Source organism: Drosophila persimilis, unplaced genomic scaffold (genome assembly GCF_003286085.1).
Source record: "Drosophila persimilis strain 14011-0111.01,24,50 unplaced genomic scaffold, DperRS2 tig00000653-arrow-arrow-pilon, whole genome shotgun sequence".
Classification (NCBI taxonomy): Eukaryota; Metazoa; Arthropoda; class Insecta; order Diptera; family Drosophilidae; genus Drosophila; species Drosophila persimilis.
Genome location: NW_020825330.1, coordinates 766,308 through 794,297, shown reverse-complemented (window position 1 = coordinate 794,297; position 27,990 = coordinate 766,308). Strand labels below are relative to the sequence as shown.

The 27,990-nt window shown below is 49.0% G+C and overlaps 1 protein-coding gene across 2 annotated transcripts; it reads right to left on the bottom strand.

The window, feature by feature from the left end:
* LOC6597871 (transcription factor Sp9) lies at positions 1 to 27,960 on the bottom strand. Of its 2 annotated transcripts, none has more exons than XM_026991213.1 (3): positions 27,705 to 27,960; positions 3,311 to 3,657; positions 1 to 2,524 (listed from the first exon to the last, which is right to left on the bottom strand). In XM_026991213.1, exons 1-3 carry the CDS (start codon positions 27,816 to 27,818, stop codon positions 859 to 861), a joined length of 2,127 nt encoding a protein of 708 aa, XP_026847014.1. In that variant the 5' UTR covers positions 27,819 to 27,960; the 3' UTR covers positions 1 to 858. The 2 variants fall into 2 exon arrangements, with proteins under 2 accessions (XP_026847014.1, XP_002023064.1); XM_002023028.2 differs by having other exon boundaries at positions 1 to 2,509; positions 27,705 to 27,886.
* Positions 27,961 to 27,990: the final 30 nt, after the last annotated feature.

The window sequence follows — 27,990 nt, the reverse complement described above, 5'->3', positions numbered from 1 at the left end:
TATATATATATATATTTGTAGGGGGTGTTTTTTTTTTAGAATTGCATATAAATTTTCAACAAATAGTTTGAGATTTAATTTACTTATTTTCCCCTTAATCTGTGTGTGTTTGTGTGTGTGTGTGTGTGCTCGAAGCTTGTCTGTTGGTTAATATTCATTCAGAGATTGTTTTAGGATTAGCTTACTTACTGTCTAAGAAAAAAAACGAATTCTGCATACATACATATGTATACCCGTGTATATATACTATATATAGTATTGTATCCTCTACTAACTATTAAAAAAAAGTCGAAAAAAAATATAGATCGTCCTCGTCCTCCTGCTAACATCCCATATCGAATATACTATTGTTGTATATACTGCATGATATACTTCCAGATCTTAAGCTAGCGACAAGCAATGTTTTTTGTTGAGTGCTCGATAAGTGTGTGTGTGTGTGTTCTGCTGGGTGGTTACAGGCATAGACATATAGAGAGTGCATCGAATATTTACAATTATACGAGTAATATCTTTATCTTTATCTTCTGATAGGCAAGAGCCTACTCCTACTCCTACTCCCACTGCACCACTGCATCGATGCATCGCCATAAAATGTTTATATTTATTCCAGATGTAAGGTAATCACAAAAAAAAAACATTATACATTATGCATTATAGAATATATTGTATATTATGTACGAGTATACTCGATCGGCTGATCAGCTGACCGACTGATCGATTGATCGATTGATCGACTGATTTTGATCACTCGTAGATATAGTTTAGTAAGCTGCTGGGGTTGCATAGAAATTCCAATTCCAGTTCCGACCAGGAACCCATTTCCGCTCAGTTGGTGAACAGAAAGGGTCCCAGCGACCCTCAGACCATCGGGGGCTTGATGTCCACCAGTGCGCTGGGATCGAGTCGGTCCAGGCGGTGCTCCAGCCCCGGACTACCCGCCGCCAAATGGTGGTGATGGTGGTGATGCAGATGGGCGTGCGGATGCTGCTGCTGTTGCTGCTGCTGCTGCTGCTGGGCGAACTGTTGCTGCTGCTGTTGGTGCTGCTGCTGCTGGTGGAGGTGCTGCTGCTGCTGCTGCTGCTGTTGCTGCTGCTGCTGCTGGTGGTGTTGCTGCTGCTGCTGTTGCTGGTGGGACTGCTGCTGGTGGGGCTGCTGCTGCTGATGCTGCTGGTGCTGGTGAAGCATCACCGGCGACCCGCCCGCGGCGACCATCTGGTGCGGCGAGGCCAGGTGCAGACCGCCGCCCAGCAGGTTGCTGGGCGTGCTAGATGCGCTATGCGCGTGCAGCGAGGTCGGGGTGCCGGGATGGCTGCCAGAGCCAGAGCCAGACCCCGATCCGGAGCCGGAGCCCGAACCGGAGCCAGAGCCGGAGCCCGAGCCGGAGCCGGCGCTGGTTGGGCCACCCCCGCCGCCACCGGCCGCGCCCGTCTGTTGGCCACTGGTCGCGCCGCCCAGCCCGTTGGACTCACCCGACTGATTGGCGGCCTCCTCAGAGTCGCTGCAGGACTCCGAGGAGCCCTTCTTAATGCCGTTCGGCGCCGTGCCGTTGTGCGTCTTCACGTGCTTAGCCAGATGGTCGCTGCGCATAAAGCGCTTGTTGCACACGGGGCAAGCAAAGCGCTTCTCGCCGGTGTGCGTCCTCAGATGCCGCTGCAGCTCGTCGGAGCGCGTAAAGCGCTTGCCGCAGAACAGCCAATTGCACACGAAGGGACGCTCGCCGGTGTGCCACCGCAGGTGCGCCTTGAGATGCGACGTCTTTCCGTAGACCTTGCCGCAGCCCGGGATGTGGCACGAATGGATGTTCTTCTTCCGCAGATGCACGCCCGCCGGCCCCAGCCGCTCCGCCTCCTGGCAGTTGGGGCAGTCGCAGGTGGCGCGCCCCGCATACCGTCGCTGCGACCGGGGCGACGGTGTCGACGGCGTCGAGGCCTGTGGGGACACCGCCGCCGTGGCCGCTGCCGAGGGGGAGCTGTGCGGCAGCGAGAAGCCACCGACCCCCTGTCCGGGCAGCATGCTCTTGTACGTGTCCTGCAGCAGGTGCTGCCCGGAGCCCAGCAGGTGGGCCGTGTTCGAGAGCGAGTGCGAGAGGGCCGAGGAGTAGTCGGAGCCGGCGGCCGCGGCACTCGCGTAGTTGGCCATGGTCGAATGCATCCCGGCTGCAGCCGCGCTCCCCATATCCAGCCAGCTGCCCGCAGCGCTGTGCATGTCCCACCACCCGTTAACGCTGTTCACGCTGGCCGCCTCCGCGGCCTTGTGCGACACCGCGTTGAATGGCCAGTCGTAGGGGTGTCGCGAGTACACGGACCCGAACGCCGCCCCCTCCACCTTGCCCAGGATCCCCTGGTGCATGTGATGGTTCTCCGCCACCATTCCCGCCGTCGAGGTACCCGTGTTCGGGAAGTACAGATCTCCGCCGTAGGCCGAGACGGATGCCGCCGCCGCTGCCGCCGCCGAGGCCGACACCGAGGCCGAGCCACTCACCGCCGCGCACGAGGAGGCCAATGGGCGACTGTAAGGATAGATGCTGAAATTACTCGCGAGTTGTATAGATCCAGCGCTGTGTGGGCGGTGCACGCACGCACAGTGGTCCCCAAAAGTATCAGTACTGGAGGAGGTGCCTGGATGTGGATATGCATATGGATGCTGGATGGATGATGCTGGAGGTGGAATGAAGGTTCGACGCACCAATGTGTGCGCTCATCTGTGGTTAGATATATTTCTGGTTCCTGGTTCGATATAATCCTCCTGTCTACACTCATACTGTCTCTGTATACCCTGAATTCCATCTTTTATCCTATGAATCCTCTTCTTATCCTTCCATTCATAGTCCGCTGATCAAGTATCAGGTTAAACCGTAGCATTGAACCCTAGTTTTGTTCGCCTTCGAGGTCAAAGTATTTTTAGTATTCGGCTATTAGTACCTAGTATTATTGATGTATTTTTCTGGAATAGTTATAGTATTTTTCTGGTAACAAAATTAATTAATTAACAATTGATTGTTCTTCAACGACATCTATAGGTCGAATCGATTCTGAGACTGATCAAATTCTAACTTGCACAATGCGACAATTGAAACACTCTCGTCTTGTCAGCCTTTGATATAAGACGAATACTCCTTAAAGTGAAAATGTGATCTATCTACCTTTTATAGGTCTATTCTCTGCTCAGGACCATTCTGGATTGTCTTTCTGCTAATCATTGCCTGTAGAGAGATGAGACTCCACCAGACTGCTACATCCATCCACCAGGACCCACCCAGGACCTCACCAGGACTTCTTTGGAGACCACTGTGCGCCGTTGCGCTTCTTACCTAGCTGTGATGTTCACCATGGTGCTGGCGCTGGAGGAGAGGCTCCTCGACGACTGTCCTCCGCCGCTGGCGCTGCCGCTGGAGCTGGACGAGCTGGCCGCTGAGATGGCGCAGGGCGAGTGTTGGCCGGCGCTGCTGCCTCCTCCTCCGCCACCGCCACCGCCACCGCCGCCCCCTCCGCCGGAACTTCCGCTGCTGCCTGCGGCCGGGGAGTTGGGGCTCTTCTTCCAGGGATGGAATCCCTTGCCCACCGCCGCATCGGCGAGCGGGGGCGGTGATTTGTTGGACAGCTTGTTGCACTGGGCGGCCAGCATGGCCAGTGGTGTTCCTCTCAAGCTGGGATGATCCTGAAAAGCAGCAGAGATATCGGATGAGCAACGTGGGAACTGCGGGGGAATCGGGCATTACATTTCTTAATTAAGTCTCGTTCGGCAAACGCCGTTCGGGGTTTGGGGTTCGGGTGAAACTGCAAATTATTCAAATACAAATTAGTTATGCTCAATTTCGCTTCCTGCTGCCAGAAACCAAAAACCAACAACCAAAGACCACAAGAGCCACAATAGCAGCTTCTAATGCCGCCGAAGCCGACGCCAACGCCAACGCCGACGCCAACGAGGATTGTGAAGATGGAGAGATGGAGATGGGTCGGAGGATGACGACGACGATGATGATGACGGGCCCAGCAACCCACAAAATTAATTCGCCACGTAAATCAAAACTGAAATTCGCTTTTAACGCCGAGAATGGGCCGCGTTTTTACGGTCTGAGGATACCCTCTAACTGAAAGAGAGGGCTGCGGCTGTGCCGACCTAGAGAGGGCTCTCTGTCGAGCAGAGATTGTCTTGGGGTTGGCTGCATAAGGCTCCATAAGGGTATCCGTAGTGCGACTTGGCCCAGTCCTCCGGCAGACAGACATTTATAATCGCCCTGGACTCGAAAGGAAGTCATTAAAAGGCTGCCTGGACGCGGACTCCTTTGCTTAGCCGTTGCCCAAAACTAATTTTCAATTCCGCTTTTTGTCTAGCGGCTCCGCCCGACACTTGTCCAGGACCAAGACCATCTTTCTGCCCATTCCCATGTTGTCTTCAGGAGCATCTATGCGGCTATCCCGCTCCCACACTAATTGCTGCCTTATTGACGACGGTCGAGGATTTGATATTGTGTGTGTGGCAGAAGCACAGCACACAGGAGGAGGGATAGAGAGAGCGAAGGATCTCCAATCTGTGGTCTCTGATCCTCATCAAACACATTTCATGCCTGCACGGCAGATGCTTGAGATGCCATGGAAGAGAATTGTCAACAACAAGTCCAACCACTTGCCACTTGCCATGGTAAAAGTTGTTCAATCAAGCGATCGGGCGATCGGGCGATCAGGCTATGCACTGATCGAAAATGATTCCGTATGATTGGATATTCGAATTCAATGAATACCCAGTTTGGGGCACGTATTTTGCTCAGTGCAGCGCCAGCGCCAGGCCAAGTCTCGTGTGGCAGGTTGTCCGAAAAATTAACTTAATGGTTTTCGGGCTGCCCGATCTTCCCGATTTACAGTTGTCTAGTTTGGCGCTTTTACCGTTGATTCCCCCACCCAAAACCACCAACAAAAAACGGGGACAGTGCGAGAGAGAGCACAGAGAGAGAGAGAGAGAGAGCAGAGGAACCCACTGGCAACCGGCAATCAGGCTGTGATCGGGTCGGATCGGATCGGATTGGAATCGGGATCAGAGCCTCCGCGGAAGCTGCTCTTTTGGCCAGTAATTGGCCTCGACCCCCGATCCTCCCACAGCAGCCTCCTCATCCGCCGACCCCCATCCTTGGTCTGTGTTTCCGCATTGCAGTGTGGGGCTGGGGCTGGGGCTGGGGCTGCAACTGGGGCTGTGCTCTGTGGCACGTTTATGTCGCTGCCGTTGATTCTCAATTTGCCAATTTTCAATTCCACTTTGGGCATCCCCATCCCCAGCAGAGTCCTCCCTCCAGACAGGTGCTTTGGCAGCCTAATGACATCACCCATTCGAGAGTCGTGCAGCAGCAGCGCAAGCAGCAGCAGCAGCAGCAGACAGTCAGAGCCAAAAGTCGAGAGCCACCGAACTACTTTGGCCTCTGTGGCGGCCGAAAAAAGGTAGAACACAACAACAACAAAAAACAGCACTTAATTGGAGCAATTTCAACGTCGTGCAACTGCGCGTATGAGTAATGGCTGTATCTGTCTGTCTGTGTGTGTGTGCCACTGTGTCTAACTGTGTGTTTGTGTGTGTGGCATGAAAATTACACAAAATGATATCGGGGCAGAGGCAGGAGGCCAGACTCAGAGTCAGAGTCAGTCAGTGAGTTAGTGAGTTAGTGAGTTAGAGAGTTAGAGAGACGGTGGAGTTGGAGCAAATTAAAATGCAAAATGATTTGATTAATCGGTCCGGAAGAATAGAGGAAGGGGAGGGGGTACTGGGGGTACTGGGGGAAGCCCAGTACCAGACTCAGTATGTAGTCGTACTCTCCCATAAACTGTTTGCCTATCTTAAGGGTCTTTCGAAGATCATCTCTTATCTCGTGCCCCGAAGCCCCCATTGCCAGAAATCGTATCAGAGCACACAAAAAGTAGAACAAAAGTTAACAATTTGTTTGGCATTTATGCACCCTACGGGGGGCGCCTCTGGCGCCAGTCTGCCTCCATTCCCGTCGCACCCAAATTAGCCACTGCAACGCCCCCCCCCCCCCCCCCCCCCACACAGCAGCCGCCCGGCGCTGGACAATGGCCAGAACAGGGCGATGGCGAGGGGAAGAAAGGGGAAGAGGAGAGAGGAGAGAGGAGTCTAGACCCATATACTCGTACAATGTGGGCTGATGAATAATGAATTGGTTTTCGATTCTCGTGTGGCTGCAACACAGGGGCAACATCAAACAAAGAGCGACTTCTACCGCAACGAATTTAGATTTTTCACATTTTTATTGTTGTTTGCCGACACCATCCCAGGGGCAGAGCAGGGACGGGGGCAGGGTCTGCGGAGGTGGAAGATGCAACAAAGTGCACTCTGCTCTTGCCCCTTGCCCCTTGCCCCTTGCCCCCTGCCCACTGCCTCATTGTAAATCATTAGCAGCGACACCTGCTGTGAAAATTATGACACCGCCTCCGATTGATGTGCACAACTTGTTGCCGCTACGCACACACAGCAACACAGCGACCCAGAGAAAGAGAGAGAGAGAGCAAAAAGAGAGTAACAGAGTGTAAGAGAGGGCAGCGGGGTGAGAGGTGAGGCAGAGATAAAAGGTGCAGGAACCTGCAGCGCCATTTGCTGATAGCGCCCGCTGTGATCCGCATCGGGAGGGAGAGAGATCCCTGAGAGACCTCAAACTCCGGATTCGGACTCGGAGTCGGAACGATGATGGGAACGGGTCACTGAATGCCCCCACCTCCCCGCCCCCTGGGGCAGTCACCTGCTGCGTTGACCGAATTTGTTTAGCTCGCGCCTTTTGATGGTCGCTCTCTCGTGTCCGATTCCCCGTCTTGCATCCGCTTTTCACCTCTGCAGCAGGCACCCGAAATGTCATTTTACTGTTTTAATTAGCCCAAAAAAAGGGACCACTGAGGGCCACTGACTGTCAACCAATCGAAGGAACCAAATGGAAAGAGTCCTTGCGAAAATCCTCTGAAAGAATTCCTCTTAGAGATTTCAGAGTATTGCTTGAAGAGTTTCGGAATCTACAGCCATAACATGCCATTTTGCTTCCTAGTTTCCACACACACACACACACACACACGTAACTTTCTCCCCGTAAAAGCACCGCCATAAAAGCCAACTATCGATGACAAGCAGCGGTGCCAATCCATCAATGCCCCATACCACCAATTGGCTTCTTGGCTAATCCCCAAACTTTGTGGCACAGTGTGTTGCAACCGCACAGCAGCTCATCAACAGAGGCACAGGCACAGGCACAAGCAGAGACAGATGCAGAGGCAGAGACAGAGACAGAGACAGAGGTACTCAAAATGTTTTTAACTCGAAAACTCCGGCGCCAAAATGCAAATAAAACAACAAACACAGAACATAAAACATAAAACGGCGATGCGAGGCGATGCGAAAATAAAAGAAACTTTAAATTGCGGCAAACGAGGAAAGATCAGGCAAAAGAAGAGGCAGATCTGTGGCTGCGGCAGTGGCTGTGGCAGTGGCCGATGAGGCGCGGCAAGAGAGCTACCCGAATACGCTGCCAGATACCGCTGCCAGAGACTTCTCCGCGAGGAGCAGACACAATTTTCATAGGCAATTAAAAAGAACGTTCATTGGTTTCGATTTTGCTCTCTGGCGGCTGCTTCTCCATTCGGAAGCCAGAAGAGCAGTCGGACGACGAAAGGCTCCAGGCAGTCGACAGTCCAGTCCGGTCCAGTCCGGTCCAGTCCACAGAAAGCAGCAGAAAGGATCCAGCCTCTCATCCTTCCATTAGCATGTAAAGTGTAAACTAATGGCTTTGATTCTGATTCTGCACCCAGTACCCAATACCCAATACCGAATACCCAGGGAGTACCCAGGGAGTACCCAAGGGAGCACCCTGGATGGAGGAGAAGCTCACAAATTAAAAGCAGCGTGGGAACTGAGCAACTTCTGTCCAGAGAATCCAGAAGTTTATTAAAAAACGAACCCCCCTCCCCCCACCACCCCTCTCAAGAGCAGAGCTCTGGACTAAGTAGCTGGACTGGACTCCTTTTTTCCCTGTCCGACGGCGAGACCGAGACTTTGTCTTGGACTCTGCCGTGGATGCAGGACCGAGTTCCTTGGAACTGGTCTGCGTCTGGGTCTGGGTCTGGGCCTGGGCCTGGTCTGGGGATCGTGCCCTACCTCGTATCTCGTACCCGTACCCGTACCCGTACCCGTACCGTTCCCATAAGTAAGCCATACACGAAAACTCATTAACAATGACGCTCCAAAAAACAACATCCAGCCAGAGCCAGTGCCAGTGCCAGGGCCAGTGCCAGAGCCAGGAGATGATGCCGAACGAGGATGAAGTAGCCGGTCAAAAATTAATGGAGTTTCCAAAGCCCCAGACTTTTTCATCATAATTTTTATTATTATTATTTTTTTTCGAGCTCTTTCTTATCTGCAGCGGCTCTTGCTGCTGCTTCCTTTTTTTATTATTATTTTCGAGAAATTTTTCAAAAATCAAAATGGAAACGGCAGAGGGGCACGAGGCACCACCTCATGGGGATACTACGATCTATAAATACTCTATACGTGAGGCGATTTTTAAGGCCTAGACCTTCGAGCAATGGAATTTCTACACAGATTATGTTTCAAAACTGATACGAGTATTTCGACTTTTGGTATAGGGTACACCATCCATAGCTGTTCAGAGGCCGAAACTGAAGCTGAAGCTGAGGCTAAGATAATTATGGCCGCTTTATAGGGACTGCTGTCATACACCCAAATTGATGAACTGCATTAAAGTGTCTTTAATGTGCGGCAACAACTGCAGAGGGAGGAGGAGTTCTTCTTCTTCCTTCCTCCTTCCTCCTTCATCCTTCATCCTTCTCCTCCTGCTCTGCTGTCTACAGGATTTTAATTTCGAGAATGCTTTAATTTTATGTTCGAGCACTTTGCTGCTCATTTGGCTGGGCATTCGCTTCCATCGGATGCGCATCATCAGTCGCAGCATATCCTGGCGCTACCAAGCACTCACGCCCCAGACCACGCCCTCACCCACGCCCACACCCTCTGGAATATCCATGATTAACTGACCGCTCATTAGAGCCACATGACATTCTCTATGGGCCCCAAACCTCCCATCCTCTGGTCTGGTCTCTGGTCTGGGGCAATGTGGGTTGGTGGCTGGTGGCTGGTGGTTGGCGGGTCACATTTAATGTGCCTCGGATTGCAATTAATTTGAACTCGAACTTTGCTGAGTGCCTGTGCCTGTGCCTGGGCCTGGGCCTGTTCGGGTGTTTAAGTTCAGGACCAGTTCAGGCCGTAATTGGGGTTGATTATGATTTCGACTTCGAGGAAGGGCGAGGAATACGAGCCCTGGACTTGCCGAAAGCTAGGATTTCCCTTATGTCACCCATGGGCGCCGCCGGCACCCATGAAGAAGTGTCTTCCTCTAAACATTCCCTGCACATTGGGGCTCTCCCTCTCTCGTAACAGTATTCCTTCCCCTACTGCCATTCGTTCTCTTTCCCTCTCTTCCCTTCTGATGACGTGTTCAACTCACATTACACTTAGAGCCTGCTTAAAACTTCATAAAACTCGCACAACTTTCAGCAGGAACGAGGGATTGGAGTAGTGGAGGTGGAAGTGGAAGTGCAAGTGCAAGTGGAAGGGGACTTGAAGGCAAATAAACGCTGACAGGCAACAAGAACCACACATTTGCAACGTCATTAGCTTGCAACAGCAGATGGTGTGCCCAAACTCGAGGCAGAAAGCAATCGAAAGTTTATCGAGCCACCTGGCCACACTGCTCTGGCGATCCCAGATCCCAGATCCCAGGTGCTAGATGCCAGATCTCAGATCCCAGATCTCGAGTACATATACAATATAGCGGGGATTTACTATAAAGGCATATGCATATGCATATGCATATGCATAGTTCTACGAGTACTGGTACTTGTACTCGTATAATTACTCACTAGTTCGTGGGTAATTTATGCAATTTATGAGCCGCTTTCATTGCGGCAATTAAATCAAATCAAATTAATTGAATTATGTGTGTGGTGTGCAGCTCTCAAAGGTGTTGTTCCTGTGTAGCTGTTGCTTTTGCTGTAGCTGTAGTTGTTGCTTTGGTTTCCACTGTATTTGTTTCTTTTTTTCTTGTTTTATTCGTTGCTATTGAGTGCCTGTCCCTGCCGCTGCCCCTGCCCCTGCCACAGAGAGAGAGGCAAGGTTTGCATGTCTGCGCCATGTCTGCGGGCTAAACAAAAGCTAAAAAACCACACAGCAAAATAAAGACAAAACATTTGCCACAGGCCCAACAACAAGAAAAGCAACAACAAAAGCAACAACAACAACAAAAAGATACATTAAAAATGCAAACAACATTTCTTTCACGTCCGAACTAGACGAATGTGGAATGCCCTTCTCCAACTTTCAGTCTGATCCTTCAACCTATAAGAATATTCCCTTATCCTCTAATGATCCTCTGGGGAATGATCTTTCCTGCAAATGCTAAAACCTCTCCTCTCACTCAGACGACCCCCTGGGAGTGCCCTAGCAGAAGATGCACACCACAGATGATGTCATCCGCCCATCAAATACGAGTAGTTAGCACCAGAGATCAGAGTAGTATACTAGTAGAGATCCATCCCCCAACAATCACGCCGACAAATTAGCATCTCCATCTCCATCTCCATCTCTGCTGAGTTGTCGTTGTCGTTGTCGTTGTCGTTGTTTGTGGTTTTCCCAGAGAGTTATGGCAGCTGATGCTGATGCTGCTGCTGATGCTGCTGTTGATGCTGATCTCTAATGATCAGTCATAGGGTGATCATTTAGAGTGCAAATCAAATTAAGTGAAATTGCCGAGTATTAGCCTAATCGTTTGTCAGCCATCGGGCGGGGCGAGGGGGGCGAGTTATCCACCTGCGATCTGCTGCTAGTACATCAATCAATGATCCAAGTGCACTACTATATTATACGAGTAGTCCGACAAAGCGAGCGAGGAACAGGGAATGCCTGGGCTTGGGCTTGGGCTTGGGCAGCGATCGATTCGATATAAAAAATTAAAATTTTTGAGACTTTTCAGTTGAAAGCTTAATTTTAACAAATATTTACACGAACAGATAGAATCTTCAGCTCATTTTGTTTATAGTATGAGCAAATTTAAACGTCGCCCCAAGCTGTCCGATGCTCGATGCTCGATGCTCGATGTTCATGTCGATGGTCAGGCATTCGACGATCATCATGATGCGAGGGGCACTGGCACTGGTACTGGTACTGGGACTGGGACTGGGACTGGGACGGGGACTGGAATCTTGGATGGCTGGATGGTTAAGCAGACAGAGAGCCCCAGAGCCACAGACCCGACAAGTTAGTCAAGAGTCAAGAGGTGGATCGATCCGATCCGATGCGAGGCGAGGCGAGTCAGTCAAGTCGAGTCAACGCGATTCACTCACTCACTTAGTCGGCCAGCAACTGAGCGACTGTCTGGGTATCTGTGTCTGTGTCTGTGTCGGTGTGCCAGTCAAGGTGTGTACCTGTGTGTGTGTTTGTGTAGGCGTGTGCAGCTGTGTGTCTTCATTAGCATAATGAGTTTGATTGAAAGCCAACTTGATATGGATATTGATATTTATGGCCAGGCAATTGATTGACTTTGTCTGTCTTGAAAATACATGATTCTCGCCGTGGTATCACAGAAGATAATCTATCGATAACTCCATCGATTACCAACGACGAATGATTCGATTGAGAATAAAAACCGATTCAGAAGTATGGCTTGAGAGTTAGTGTTCAGAATAATGCCCTTTCATAGAAATCTTATCGGAAAATCGATGACTGTACCGCTGTCCCTTTGCGAGATTCACGTGGAACCATTGGAGTGAGGAGCAGGAGAGATACCAATGGCTGAGGGAGATGGATGGATGGATGGACTAAGTGCCGCTAAATGCTTGAAATGGCGCAGTAGGAGACCAAGGTCAAAGGACAAGGCCGACAATGAATGAGGGGAAGGAAAGAAGGGAGGACCAGAAAGAGGAGGCAACTGCCAAATGGCCGTGATGGATGGCTGAGAGTGAGAGAGGGATGCTTTGAGGATGCGGATGCGCCACCCCATGGCGTGCTGGGAACGACAGCCAAATGTGCAATTTTTGTAACAAATTAGCGGTCTATCAGGAGGGTAGCTCTCTCTCACTCTGTCCCTATCTCTCTTTCTCTTTCTCTCCTCTCCTCCCCTCTCTTTCTTTTTTTTATCCTCTCAACGATTATCGCTGCAGGATGTCGCTGGCGAGTGTGAGAGAGAGAGAGAGAGCTGGCAATAATCCCGCAGTTGATCCTTGAAATCCTTTAATGCGAGTGCACACGCAAAAAGACATTTGCTCTAAATCTGCGCTCTAATGAGGTCCTCGTCCCGAATGCTGTACGCTGTTCGCTGTCGAGATCAAGTGCGATCCTGGACAAACATCACACACACACGCACACAGCGACACACACACAGACACGATTCGAGGCCCAAACAAGCGGCTCAAGCGGACAAAGCCTCCATTGTGCTGCACCACTTGACCGAACCACAACACGACACACAGGACACTCGAAAACACTCTCAGAATCCGGGGCCAGGACAAAGGGCCAGGACAAAAGCTGGCTCCTGGCTCTCTATTATTTCCATTCTTGTCCTTTCTTTTTCTTTTGGGTAAACAGAACCCCGGGCGCACTTGATTCTGAAACTGTGCCAGAGCCAGAGCCAGAGCCAGAGCCAGAATCGGAGCCACAGACGGGACAGGGCCTAAAACAACATGGCAATGCCCGAAACTTTCGGCCAATGCGGAATTCCTGCAAATTCTGATGCAAAAAAAAGGAAGAAAAATAGGAAAATCCTTTGAGCGTTTTTCACTCGAAATTTCCCTCTTTCACTCTCTCTCTCTTTCTCTTTCTCTCTTTCGGCGAATGCCCCGAGTGCAGACACACTTAAAAGCTAGTTTCCTGCCACGCCCATCAGCCGCCCCAACTGCAGTGGCACATAGCCCCCTGCCGCCTTGCCCCTTGTATGTGTTATCATTAAAACCACGCGAAAAGTGTTCTAATTGCAAAACTTTTGCCATGCCACATGCCCCTGCCCATGCCCCATGCCCCATGCCCCATGCCAGGGCCCAGGCAAAGAGCCGCTCTGACTGCGACTGCGGCTGCGGCTGCGGGGCTGCTCCTGTGCCGCGTGTTTGTGGTAATTGCAAATTGCAGTGGCATGCAGCACTATGCTGCAGCCCCACCAACCCGCCACCCCACCACAAAGCCCAGGAAACAGCCTGGCCAATAAGCACACACACAAGCGGGAAGGGGCATTGCCACAGAGGCCTCAGAGAGTGGAACAGGCGGCGACTTTTTTAATTAAAAGTGACGAGTGTTTAATAAGTGCCGGGATTACACAAACACCCCTTGCCTTTCCATCGTTCCATCGTTCCATCTCTCTATGTGCTCTATCCTTACGATTCCCCTAAATGGAATGCGCAAAGATCTGGCCAATGAATCTTTGGAGAACTCCACCGACATCTAGTCCCAGTTCCGATCCCTCTTCAAATGAGCAGCATATCCTCTGGGAGAAATCCCTGCTTGCAATTCCGATTTTGCGATTCCAACTAATGCATTTCTCTCATGTGAGAGGCCATTCCTGGTGACTGGTGACTAGTGACTGGTGACTGGCGACCGGCGACCGGCGACTGGCGTGACTCGATTAATGGTTGTACAATGTGCAATCAGATTTGTTTCGTATATGGCCTGGCATTGTTTGGTTAGCAGCGATATAGGGCGATATCTGCTAGTAACTGGGCCAGCAGCACGGTGCAGTATGGCCCATTATCTCGGGCCAGTTTAGCGGAGCAAATAAGCAGCTTTCGGACGGAAAGAGCTGCTTAAATGGCCAAATAAATAGACAAAAACCCAGTTCGTGCCAATGGCATATAAATACGGTCATCTCTCCGGCCTGCCCAGTATACATGCACACATATATCTCTGTCCCTCCGTGGGACATGGGAACATTTCATTGTTGTTCTGCTAAAGTGCGACAATTTGTGTTAAACAAAAGACTCGGACAGCCAAAGAAACGGCAGCAGCAGGAGCTCAAGGAGGAATTGGGGGCCATCTCCTTTCATACGGAATGTGTTTATAATTGGATATGCAAATCAATTTGTTGCTGCTGTTGCTGCTGTTGCCGCTGCCCCGAAATGTTGATAAATTGCAAAACGCATCCCATAAAATCGCTTTCAGCCGGTCGGTTCTGTTCCTCTCCCTTCGGTTCGTTTTGCTCGTTTCGAAGGAGATTTTGGTTCAGTTTTAGCTCCGATCTTCGGAGATGGTTTACTTATGGAATACTCTATATGTTAGTTTTCATGGTGCTTCGGACCGCAGCCTTGACTCTCAATCATCGCCATCGCTTCTAGGGTATCCCGCAGTCGTGGGGGACCCCGTGTTCTCGCTGGCCCAACTGCTTGTTTGCAGCTCATTTAAATTAGCTAAATAAGAGCGGGGGCATGGGGCCCGATACTCCAATACTCCAATACCTCCAATCCCCCATCCCCATCCCCATCCCCAATCCCCATGGCCATCTCCGGATCTGTCTGGTGCTGCTTCTCCCGCTGTGAAGAGGGCTTGTCCAGCTGTCTGGTCTGCAGCTCCGAAATGCTGCCGGTTTTGGGCCTCGGCCTTCCCCCTTTTTGTGTTTTTTGTGTTGTTTTATTTTTTTTTCTCTGCCGTCTGTTGTCTGATGCCCGCTCTTTTGCATATTCATTTCGAATGGAACTGACTGAAGATGGTGATGGGGGAACGGGAAGTGGGAACTGGGAAGTGGGAACTGGGAACTGGATCTGGAAGTGGAAGTGGGAATGGGACTGGCGAATGGCGAATGGCAGTCGGAGAAGAGTGGAGAAGACCGGTAGCCAATTGCTTTGGCAGCTAAGGTTGCACCAATTCGTTTAATAATAAATAATGAAAAAGGCCCCAACGACCGACTCCGACTCCGACTCCGACTCCGGCTCGGACTTGGACTCCGAATCGGACTGCTCCGATCCGATGCTGGCAATTTGACTTATTGATTTCTTTATTCTCGCTCCACGGGTTGACACTGTCGAACCAACAAAAACGAAGGTGGCCAGCGCCCCTTTGGGGCCTGACTTTGATTAATGATGGGCCCCCCTTTTGCTCGTATCTCTCCGCTATCGATTAGTGTCTTTATACGTTTTAATTTCGTAATCAATCGGCTTAGGAAAAGCATCTGAGCATCTGAGCACCTGAGGAGAGCACCATCTTGCATGCCATCTCTAGAAGCCTTCTGTTTGATAAATGCTCTCTGGCTGTATCTTCGAGAGGTGTAAAGCAGACAGATATTGGATATTGTAGATGCTGCTGCTGGAGGTGCAAAGATACTCAAGAAAGGTGCAAAGACATCCTTAGGTTTAAATCTACTCTCTCAGATCTTTTGCTGTTCTTTCAGACAAAGAAATAGGAATAGATTTGCTTAAAATTAACAAAGTAATCAATCAAATATTTTCAGAATTATTTAAATGATATTTACAAAAGATTTGGCATTTGTTGGTGAACCTCTTCGAGGCATTTCCATAATCAAACAAAAACCCCAACAAAATTATCAACATTTTTTTTGTTTTTATAGGTTTTTGTATAAGTTTTTTATGTCTTTTTATAGTTTCTGTTTTGTGTGTGTTGTTGTGGCTTAACGCTGCTAAAGCTGCTAAACAAGAAAATTATGATTATTATTTAATGACTCAATAAATCAAAAATCGTGTTGTGACTCCGATACCGATTCCGATTCCGATTGCGATGCCAACTGCGGAGCTGTGGAGATGGCTAATGGCATTGCCATTGTGGTTGTTGCCTCTTTTTATTGGGCATTAAATGGCTAATTAACAAAACGCAACAACACCAACGCCGGAGCCACAGAGCCCCATCCCCAGTGCCGATTATATCGGATTGCACAGCTCATTATATCATTAGGGGGACTGCCGGCTGCCGGCTGCCGGCTGCCGACCATCCCGATGTGTGAGATTTGTTTTGTCCGATTGAAAAACATGAACATGGGACACAGAGTAGGGCATTTGCTGTTCTGTTGGATCTGTTGATCTACAATGCAATACGTCGCGTACCAGAGCCAGCAATGCTTTTACGAGCAGTTAACAAGCCCCTCCGCCATGGTTATGAGTCGCCCTGGGAGTGGGACATAATGATCCCACAACTCAAGCCATCCACCTATCGGTTGTGGAAAGGTTTTCCCCGCTTTCTTTCGGGTCTTCGGGTTTTCGGGTCTTCTTTGGGTTTCGGATTTCGGTTTTCCAGGCGCAAAGTAGAAAATTACAACCTGCACACACGCTAATGTAACCGGGAGAAGGTAACCCCGAAAATTACCCACAATTTTCAGCCAGACAACGTTTAAGGTTTTGCTCCGGAGCTGCTCGGAGTCGGAGTCGGAGTTGGAGTTGGAGTCCGGGTCCAGGGCCTGGCGTTTGACTTGCTGGCCCTCGGGGCCATTTTCTCAGCTTTCCCCTCATGGAGACAGGCAGAGAGACAGGCAGAGAGACAGGCAGAGGGACAGACTGAGAGACAGACAGATATTTTCACAGCCTCGTCTCGTCTGACGAATGTGGGAACCGCGTTTTGGGGCGGCTGAAAGTTTTTGAGTTGAGTTTTCAATTTGGATTTTGATAAACGTTTCGAGTCGCTGTCACTGCCCCAAAAAATTCATTTGGCGTCTGCCACTAATTGCATTTGTTGTGCAAGGGATGCCACAGGAGCAACAGTGCTGCCAGGACATTCAGACGTTCTTTTATCAATCATTTTTCTTCCATCCGTCGTTGATTTTGCAGCCACTGTGCAGGTCTCAGGCTCCATGGCTCCATGGCCCCAGGCCTCCCTTTGCCGGGGCGCCTGTCAGGCGGCCTGACAAACAACTCGAACGGTCAAAGGTGAGCCTGGTGATTTTCATCAATGGAAAACTCTGCTGCCAGTAGTTGGCCATTGAGAAAATTGTGTGCCCTGGAATTTAATTCATTGCAAACAAATTGCTGCTGCTGCCGCTGCTGCTGTTGTTGTTGTGGTTGCTGCTGCTGCCGTTGCAGTGGCAATTGTTGCTATTTGCATGCAACTTATTTGTCAAACGGGGCATTTGCCACTGCAACAATTTTCGCGTACACATTTCAATTGGGAAATTGTTGTGTGGCAGTTTCCGCAATGAAAATCAGATCGAAGACGAAGGCAACTCGAACAAAAATGTAAAAATAAATACTTGAGTCGCAGTCGCAGTCGCAGTCGCAGTTTGCTGTGGAGGTTGCCCGTTGCCCATGTTGCCTGCTTTTGTGGCAAGTAGGCGTTGCACAATTTTCGTTGCGTTTCAATTGCATTTGGGGGGCTTTGCATATTTTGTCGCCGTGTCGCAGCCGCTGCCTGCTGCCTGCTGCCTCTTGCCTCTTGCCTGGCTCCCCTCTCAGTCTCCCCTTTTAGATAGATTTTGGCACGCCAGCAACAAGAACGCCCACTTTTGGCGGTGACTGTGTGGCAGGGGCAGGGGCAGGGGCTCTGTTGCTGTTGCTGTGGCAAAGACAGCGCGGCAGGAAAATGCCTTTAAAAATGAAATTGAAACTGAAACGAGTTTGCAACGTGGCCAACGTCTTGGCTCAGCTTCGTGCCGTGGCAAATCAATCAATTTGTGGCATATTTTTACAGCCCGTGTTTCAGTTGTTGCCTCTTTTCGAGAGACTCTTGTGGATGTTGCTGTGGCTGTTGCCGGGGATAATCGTTGCGCTTCATCAAGCCACAAACATGAAACATGAACATCATCAACGCCATTTCAACGCGCGCCTCGGCGCAAAGTTATAAACCCAATTTCGGAGCTCCATCCCCAGCTTCAGCCTCAGCCTCAGCTCCAACTTCAACTCCAACTCCAACTCCAACTCCAGAGAGAGAGTGAGAGAGCTCCACTCCACTCCACTCCACTCGGGGACGGGATGGGATGTTGCACAAGGACAAGATGGCATAAAAAAGCATATAAAATGCTTAAGTACACGCTCGCCTGGTGGTAATCACAGCAGATACATCTTAAGCAGGCATCAGGCGGCGGCATGGGGCATGGGGCACCATGCGGCAGGCAGCGTGCAGCGGGCGCAGCCGCAACAGCGAGTCATGTTGCTGGCGGGCTCGCTCTCGACAAGCAACAATGTTTCGCTGGAATATCTGCACTGGAACCATCTCTCTCTCATTGTATGGGTGAACATCTGTGTGTGTGTGTGTGTGTGTGTGTGTGTGTCGCGCTCTTTTAAGCACGAATCGCTCGCAGCATTATGGGGCAGCGTTGCAAGTTGTTGCAAGTTGTTGCCATTGCCATTGCAGCGTTGATAATGCCCACAGTTTGACCTTATGACTAGACTCCAGCCACCATTTGACTTTGACGGTGGGACTGGGGCTGGGGCTGGGGCTGGGGCCGGGGCTGCATGCAGCAGCTGCAGCACTTGTTGGTGGCACCACCAATCAGAGGAATTTTTAGTAGGAATTCCTATCATAGAAGTTTCCAGCATCGCTTTCTGCACTTAGATGTGGGATTTCGTTGGGCAATTTCTAAACTCTTTCTCCCTAAAACAAGGTGCTCTGGTGCTCTTGAAAGTCCCTTCTTAGAATCGCAGAAATCAATGGAAATCACAGCCGCTAACCGCAGGGCCATGATGACTAGATGGGGGGCTGATGGTCTCCCTAATTGCTTCAGAACTTGTGAAAAACGAAAGGCAGAGAGAGACAGAGGGAGAGAGAGAGAGTGCATATGGGGATCCATACGGAGTTCCAATTGCATGGCAACTTACACGCAACACGACAGATTGAAAGAGAAAGAGGGTGTGTGTGTGTGTGTGTGTGTGTGTGCTTGCAACATGCAACATGCAATGTGCGATTTTTACTAGCCATGAATAATGAGGCGGAATGCGCAAATGCGGCAGTCGAAAAGTGTTTTGCATGCATTTGTCAATTTAGCATGCCATCAAACATCCTTTCAATTCCTTTTGACAACCGCCGCCGCCGCCGCCGCCCGAGTAGGCGGGGCAGGTTGCCGCAGTCATGCCCGTTGACTCTGCCTTGCCTCAACAGAGACGGTGGCAGTGGCAGTGGAAAAGCCACAAAGACAGAAACAGAAACATAAGCATGAGGCAGGGGCAGGGGCAGTGGCAGTGGCAGTGGCAGTGGCAGGCATCGCTTCACTTGTCAACGCGAGTGACTAACGAGTGCATCATTAAATGATTTTAACGACTTCATTTAATGTTTAACACAATATTTACAGCCGCAAAACGATGCTCAGATTTCTTCGCAGCACTGCCCTGCACTGGGAAAGTGGAAAAGTTCTGCCTGTAGAGACGTGCAGTGTTATCTCAGTGGGATCCACAGATTCGATTATTGAACATATTTCCCCACCCCCCACCACCCCAGTATTGATGGCGTGTGTTGACAGAGATCTAAACCCCCACCTTTGGGCCATAAATAAGGCCATAAATCAGGCCAAGAAATCAGCTGGCACTCAACGGCATTCTTCGGTTAAGGAATGGTGGAAAGAAAGCCCCTTTTTTGACACTCGGCTGAAATATATTTGCAGGCATAAAAACTAACTGCAATTAAAAATGTTGAAAAGTTGAAAAAAGTTGAAGCGTTTTACGGCTCGGCGCTCGTTTCCTGTCACTGCCGCAGCGCCCACACCCTCACCCGCACCCGTCCTCCCATGGACTTGGACTTGGACGAGATCTTTGGATGGGCACACTTCAACACTTGCAAGAAATATGGCCACATAAAAAGACTGGAAATGCACAGCCAACAGGGCACCGAGAGCGCCCCGAGAGACTGGAAAATATGGCATGGAATGGGATGGAAGGATAGTAAAGTACAAGTAAATCCATAAGAATTTCACTCGAGTGCGACTGTGGCTGTGGCTGTGGCTGTGGCTGTGTGCTAAGCCGCCTAAGCAAATAAACCAAAGGCAAGGCGCTTGAGCCTGGGATGAGCCAGAGCGAGCCAGTCCCAGAGGCCCAGAGTCCCAGCGTCCCAGTTGCAAGCACTAAATAGCCGTAACGAAAACAAACTGAACTGCATCTTACGGATACAAAGATGTGGCACAATGGGCCCGTCATCATCGTCATCATCAGCAACACATTGTTGTCGCCGTTGTAGCTGTCGCTGTCGCTGTCGCTGTCGCTGTGGCTCTGGCTCTGGCTGTGGCAGAATCGCCCTGTTGTGCCTTGTTAAGTTGTGCCTCTGAGCCGAAAATCCTGCCCAAAATCCCCCCGATCTGCCCTGCTTCCCTGGCCCATCCATCCAAACCTCCGTTCTCTATAATTTGGTCTCTCTGCCGTTTCCCTTTTTGTTCTTTTTTTTTGGGAAAATTAGCAAAAATCGTTTTTATTTAGAATGGCTTCAGCACAAAAGGGAGCACTAAAAGGGAATTGGACTAAGCGATACCCATTGATGTGATGTATAGAAGTGGGGGGATATCTACATGGCCTGGAGATACATAGACACAACACCTTTTGAGATACAATTGAAAATATTGGTGGTAAAAGAATGCATACAGAACAATCGTTTACCCAAAATGATCCGCAGAGATTCAACATATTTTAGATACTTCGGTGAGCCGTAACCTTCATTAATAAATACGCAACAAAGTAGATCACAGCCCCATCATATACCCAACAACTATTAAGCCCCTGGCTACCCTTTTGCTCCGAGAAATGAAATCTTTTATGCATTTTAGACACGCATCCCCCCACTCGAACGAAGAAGTTCCCGCTTTATATTGCTGCCTCCACTTTACTCCACTCCACTCCACACCACACCACACCACTCCCCTCTGCTCTGCTCTGCTTCTCCCTGTGAGTGTTTTAGCCCGATTTTTATATCGATTTCAGGCCAAAAAAAAAAAATAAACAAAAAAAAACACAACGCCAGACAACTCGGAGAAATATCTGCAAATGCGAACTGCGCCCGAACCTTTTCGGTATGATTATCACAATTATCTGTAATTCAGACCATAAATCATTTCATTCTGCAAGCGCACAAAACTTTTAAACGTAACCCAATCTTGTGCCTGCCCCACCATGCCCCCCCCCCCCACCCCCTTAACCCCCCACCAGCCGCTCTCCGTGCTGTTGCTGTTGCTGTTGTTTTTATCAAGTTATACAAGGCTTTATAAAAAATACATATAAATAAATAATGTCTTGGCTGTGCGGACTGGGTACCGGGAGACCGTATAAGGCATAGCTCGAGACCAGACTCCATCGCCATTGCCATAGCCATAGCCATAGCCATAGCCATAGCCATAGCCATCGCCATTGCCGTCACCAAGTTGGAAATACTGGTGTACTCGTATAAGCAGAAATTTACAACACGATCAAACAATTCGATGCTGTTCGAGGCGAGGCGAGGCGAGGCTGGATCGATTGATTGCTTGAGAGAGGGTACAAAGACGAGACGAGACGCGACGAGAAGGAGGTGGCATCGATCTGGCATCGATCGATGTGTAGACGTGCCCAGATCCGATCCGAGCGGCTTGATGTGGTTACTCTTGCCATAGCCCATAGCCGTTGCCGTTGCCGTTGCCGTCGCCGTTGCCATAGTCCCCCATAGCCGCTGCCGTTGCCGGGCATTAAAATTGATTAACTCATGAACTTGCATTCAAATCAACGCTGCCTCAAAACGCTTTGACTTCGTGTCAACAAAATTTATAACGAGTTATGGTTGCTGTTAGCCGTCGGTTGCCGGTTGTGCAATCGTCGCTTTTGCACTTGGCCCGAAACCAGATGAAAATTGCCACGCAAATGAAGCGGCCAACCCCCCTCCCTCCCGCCCTCTGCCTGGGGCAGCTGCTGCTGGCTGCAAATGCGGGCTACGATTAACCAGAAAGTGTTGGCCCTCTGAAGGATGCCCCGAGCAGGGGCTAAGCGACAGTCGAAAGGTGTGATACCAGGGCTACAAGAACCGCCATTGCAGCTGCTCCGGGTGACGGGGGCTTTGCAAACCGTTATTCAGGAGTATCTTTAATTTGTATATTGCCTGCACCAGAGTAGTGGGGGGATTGATTACTTTACTCCCCAAAATCAAACAATGTAACACCTGAGCTTGGGGCCACCGCACTATTGTTGTATCTAAGTATCTTTTACCCATAAATGGGAGTAACTTTGATCTATAAATGGTAGTAGGTATCTGAGGATCTTTGATATATAATTTGTCGAATCTTAGTATCTTTTACCCATAAATACATATTTGTATATTTCACCCATCAAGGGTAGCACCTTACTATCTTTTATCTATAAATATTCGAATTTAAGTATCTTTTACTCATAAATAGTAGAAGCTGAGTATTTTTCATCTATAAATTGTCGAATCTAAGTATCTTTCGCACATAAATGCTAGTTTCTGAGTATCTTTTACTTATAACTGGTAGTATCTGAGTATCTTTTATCTATAAATTAAGTTAGTTCCTTGACACCTATGAATATTTCCATTCTGAGCTACATTTGGCACCTCTTAGATATACTTTTCCCCAGATACGGACACTAGATACATATGTATATGCTCTATATATTTGTTGGGTTCCTGGAGGGGCGTGTCTTATCACTCTTCTGGTGGCGGCACCCTCACTCGGCGGCTCCTACCGATTGTCAGCGGTTGTCACCTGCAGCGTATTCGATGTCAGTTCAAATTAGTCGTGAATAATAGAACACACGGTGTTCAGAGCAGAGGGTGCTGCTGTCGAAGATTGTGAGTGTGAGAGTGTGGAGAGAGAGCGGGGCTTAAGGCTCACTCACACAAACATACTGATACACAGATACACAGATACTTTGGAAATATGTCCAAAGTGTAAGGTGTAAAGCGCACACGTTGCTCGGTCGCTCAGTCGCTTGGTCGCTTGGTCGCTTCGCCGCTCCTCGGTCCCCCGTCGCTCATTAGAAGCGCATTCAGACCAGGCAATGAATGATTTTTGTTGGTGTTGCATTTGCCCGGTGGTGTGTGTGGTGTTGTTGCAGATAATTGCCCTGCCATCTAATATGCACTTGGCCGGTAGTCAGTCATTCTGTCAGTCACTCACTCACTCGCCCCAGTCCACTCATTCCACTTCTCCACTCAGTCCGCTCACTGCTCTCCAGTCAATCAGTATTCAAATTCCGATTCATATTCATTAGAAGACCGTATGAAGACCGGCGAAAGAAGGTAAATTTTCATATATAAATAAATGTATGACGGCCTGCATGCATTGTTTTCAATTAGTATTTGCATTTTTTCAACATTCTCATTTTAAAAGACCGATTAATTTGCATAAATTCTATTTGGCATTTAAATTGTTTATTGCAATACCTTTCAATGTGCCAGTGAAAGGGGAGGGAGTGAGGAAGCCACTTGAATGGCAGTTAACACGTGTTGCAATCTCAATTAGGGAGCAGGCAGCTCGTGGGAGCCGACACTCTGTACGGTTTGTATGGGTATCCTTTTCCATGAGTATAGATGGATTAACACTCAGATCGAAGGCCTTTCTATCATCTGGTTTCCGTCTTTATTTCAAGTCAAGTCTATTCCCTCCAGGGCCTTCTTTTCTCTTCCTGAACTCCTGAATATTTCTTTAAATTTCAAACCGCACTCAAGACACAGAAACCATATTCCACCTTCCAATCAATTATTTAGTTCATTTATTGATTTTAAATTCAAATTCAATTTCAAATTCTGGTCAGGGTCTTTGTTGGTTTCGCATTTTCGCATGCAAATTATCCCCAATTGGCCCCCAAGCAGTGCAGTGCGTATACGCACCGGATGACAGGCCATACCCCGATTGACTGACATACTGACTGACGTTCTGATGGACAGACGGACAGGCGGACAGGCGGACAGACGGCCTATTAAATGACGTTTTTTTATTATGCGCTGAAAACTGCAAGTCACTGATACACTGCACCACACGAATTTTTGGTGCGTGGTCTTTGTAATTGAAATAAAACAACAACTAGGAAAAACCAAATTGAAAAATGCTTTTTAAAGCGGCGCTTTTGAAGCCAGCCAGCAGCGACCTTGCGCCGCTCTTTCTCTCTGTCTCTCTCTCTCTCAATCTCTCTCTGTCTCTCTCGTTGGTCTCTTATACACCTTTTTTGCAGCATCATGGCAACTAATTTTCTAAATGACGCAAGTTAATTGCGTTTGGGCTCAGCCTTTTGTCAAAGGTGAAAAATGCAGAGAGCAGCGAAGGAGAGGGACTGCTGCAGGAAGAACGGGAGGGCAGGGGAGCACAAAGGCAAGGCGCATTCATTAAGCCAAATCATATTAAGTAAATATGTCGAGCAGAAGGAAGGAGGTAAGTGCACTGAGCGAAAAAACGGAAGGGGCACCCGGAAAAGTAGTTGTACTGAAAGATACACCAAAAGGGAAAAGAATTTCTTCTTATTTGAGATACATTTTTGAGGAATTATCTCAGTATGGAAGTCATTCAAATCACCTAAGCGAGAACTCTCTTAAGATACTTTTAACGCGCTTCTGCCTAAAGATGAATTATCTTCTGCCGAGAGAATCGTTGGATATTATTTCTTAAAAATCAAATCAGAAAATATATTTCTTTCAGTGCTGTATCTATGGGGCGCCTGCCGCTTTTGTTCGGGCCCTGTCAGGGCTACCGCTGGCCACTCCCTCCAGCTCTCTCTCTCTCTCTCTCTCTCTCTCCCTCTCATCTCTCACTGGCCTATTCAGCGACGCCCTGGCGCCTTCTACTCTTCTGGGACCCTCGGTCCCGGCAAATGGGAGAAAGAAGCCCGAGAACCACAAACAAATTAGTCAATGACGCGGCGATCTTCTCTCCCATTGCCATTCCCCGTTCCCCGTCTCCGTCCCCGTCTCCGTCCCCGTCCCCGTCCCTGTCCCCATTCCATATGTGTGAGTGTATTTTCATTAATATTTTATTGCTTAATTCCTTTTGTTATGCTGATTATGCCGACGAGCACACCGAACACCGAACACCGAACACTGAACACTGGAACAGTGAACAAATGAGGCTGCCAGCCTGCCAACTGAGAGATGTTCATGGGAAAAACGGACCGTTGGGATCGTTGCATGATTTTCAATAATTTAACAGCGGCTTTCAATAATCTCCTCTTCAAGCTTTTCCCCCCGACAGCCCGGCAGCCCGACAAGACGCTAGCCCTCTCTCTTGGCCGGGATGCTCTGTGTGGTGGCTTGGCTTTTTGTTTTCAGGCACACAAATGTTAATTTCAGTTTGTCTCGGTAATTTATCATCTTTCTTCTGCTTCTGCTTCTGCTTCAGCCTCAGCTCTGGCTATGGCTCTGACTATGGCTATGGCAATGGCTGCTGCTGTATCTTTTTGTGATGTCTTTAAACGCTTTTAATTAAAACCAATGCGCATGTGTAACTTTCTTAAGCAGGGCCCCAGCCTGAGAGCATCAGATACATAGATCCCTCATAGACGCAGTCTAGTCTCGAACGCCGTGGCAGTCTTTGAACTTGGCCGACAGGCGCGTTTGTTAAATGATTGATGTGGTATTAATTTTAATAAACGTTTCTCCCTCTCTCTCTCTCTCTCTCTCTCTCTCTCTCTCTATCTCTCGCTCTCTAGGGTAGCTCCATCAATATGCAGATGTGAGGCCAGAGCCAGAGACAAAGCACAGGGGCTGCTCTGGCCTGTTGGCCTGTTGGCCAGTTCGGACCCGTTTAGACCCGACTCTGAGTATGTTCTGCGGTTCTTCGGCTTTGCGGCTCTTGTGGCTCTGCGGTTCGAAACACCATATTTTATGAGCACACGCAAATGCGTGGCGTCTGCAGTTTGCAGCTCAAGGCGGAGCGGAACGGGGAAGGGATGCGAGAACGAGAGCGGGTACGGGTACGAGTACCAATGCGAGTAGTAGATTGCCTTAGCCTCAATCTCTTTGGCGTTTGCTAACTCTATTAAAAGTGTCATGCAATGGCCATGCATGGCCCCATCGTCATCATCATCATTATCATCATTATCATCATCATCAAGGACACAGATTGGGGAATTGGGGAATTGGGGATTTCAGTGGCCAGAAATTAGCATAACTCTTCGAGCCGCTAATTGAAAATTGAGCCAACATCGAGAGCAGGCCCAGAGCCCTCACAATCATCATTAATATTAACGCGGCAGGAAATCTGCTGGAAATCTCTTGGCAAATGCCTCAGTTTTAGTTTCAGTATCAGTTTCGTTTTCGGTTTCGGCACAGATCAAAGAGATATGGACGGGACGGTATTGATGAGCGAATTCAGATCGAGGCCGGATCGTTATGATCTCTGTTAGCCTTTAAGTGTGGGCTTCCGCTCGCAGCCTCACTCGACAAGAGCCGTCGATCGATGGGCCATCGAATCAATTAGCCAGCCGCCGCCACAATGGGAATATGTGTTGAAAAGTCAGATCTAGAGTCAGAGATCCAGAGATCCAGAGAGCCAGAGAGCTAGGGACTCGTAATACGATCCCCCAGATTGCGATTGCAAAAACATAATCCCATACCAGGGAAGGCATCATTCAATCGTTAGCTTCACACCTCAAGTGAGCCTGAATAATTGATTTCAGCCCGAAAACGACTGACAGACGGAGAGACAGATAGATTCCTCCGAGGCGGCGCTTACCTGGCTGAAGGGCCAGCTCTAGTACAGCTATCCGTATCTCTGTATCTATGTATCTCTGCCTGTGGCCTGCGTATCTGCTAAGCGCTAGCGTGAAATTCGTTTGCACACAGCAGAGCACTGAACAAGCCGCATCTAATCGATTTGTGAGCATTCTCTACCGTTCACCCAGCATTAGATACTCGTACTTTCAGCTCAATCATCGACTCTCGACGAGACAAAACAGACAAAAGGAGGCCCAGCTGAGCCTCGTTTACCGATTCGGATTCCGACTCTGATTCTGATTCAGTTTCAGAATCCGAGGGTCGCACAAAAGGTGTGTGGCTGCTACTGTGATAGCGAATCCGAGAATACAAAGGTATCCGTGCATCCGCATCGGGGCGGCGTCTAGCATCTTGTGGCCATTGTTATTTTGACCCGTGGATTATTGTCGATGATAATGCCATGTAAGTGGTTGATTTTGCAGATTTGTCAGGTTTCTGTCGCCACAGAACATAAGTATCTAATCGATTTTAGGGTTAAATTATAGTTGGCGACCTTGTAAATGGGTGTTTTTTTAAAATGTATCTTTCAGATACAGCTGAAAATGGTGCTGCCAGCTGCCTGTACGAAGCAATGGATTGCTATAGCTAAAATCTGTCTTTATCGGACATCTGACATGTATCTAAGAGATACCTGCAGGTACAGATGCCCGTTCAAGCGCCTGCTCATCCGTTAGATACGAGTACTTAATACTTCAATACCAATGGATCCAAATGTATCCCAGAGTAATTTGTCCTAATCAATCTGTCAGATGCATACAAATAAACTTAGGGTCAACAAAAGATGTATCTTTTAGTTTATTCTATACAAGTAACCGCTTTAGCGATGTATCTCTCAAAGTAAATCGTTTGAAAATATATCCATCTATCTGTCAGTTGGATCTCGGTGTCCAACAATTGTATCTTAAACAATTAGTTTAGCTACTTTTCCCCACAACAAACGAATATCTGAAGATGAACTGAGTAACTGTTGCCCCTATTCAAAGCTACAACAGATAGCTCTCCGATTGCATCTGGGAGAGGGAGTTCTGTATGGAGTTAGCTGTGTATCTTTTGTGTGTGCGGCTTACCGGATTAACTTGTGGCTTCTGCAAGTGTGTGGCGATGTTGCTGATGTTCATGCCCATGGCCGGTATCTGAGAGCCATACAACTGACCGGCCGTCGGCGTCATGTCCGTGAGCATCTTTGCGGTTGCTGATGTTGTATCTGTATCTGCTCCTGCTGCTGCTGCGGCTGCTGGTGTATCTTCTCCTGCGGCTGCTGCTGCTGCTCCTGCTCCTGCTGCTGCTTCTCTGGCTGTCAGTTTGAGGCGCACAATGATGGTGTCTTTTCTTTACTTCTTTTCTTCTGGTTGT

Excerpts from the sequence above, each read along its gene's own strand:
- LOC6597871 (XM_026991213.1), bottom strand. The coding sequence starts at position 27,818 with ATGCTCACGGACATGACGCCGACGGCCGGTCAGTTGTATGGCTCTCAG. Across the intron at positions 3,658-27,704 it reads AGAAGCCACAAGTTAATCCG|GATCATCCCAGCTTGAGAGG; the intron begins GTAAGCCGCACA and ends GCTGCTTTTCAG. Across the intron at positions 2,525-3,310 it reads ATGGTGAACATCACAGCTAG|CATCTATCCTTACAGTCGCC; the intron begins GTAAGAAGCGCA and ends GAGTAATTTCAG.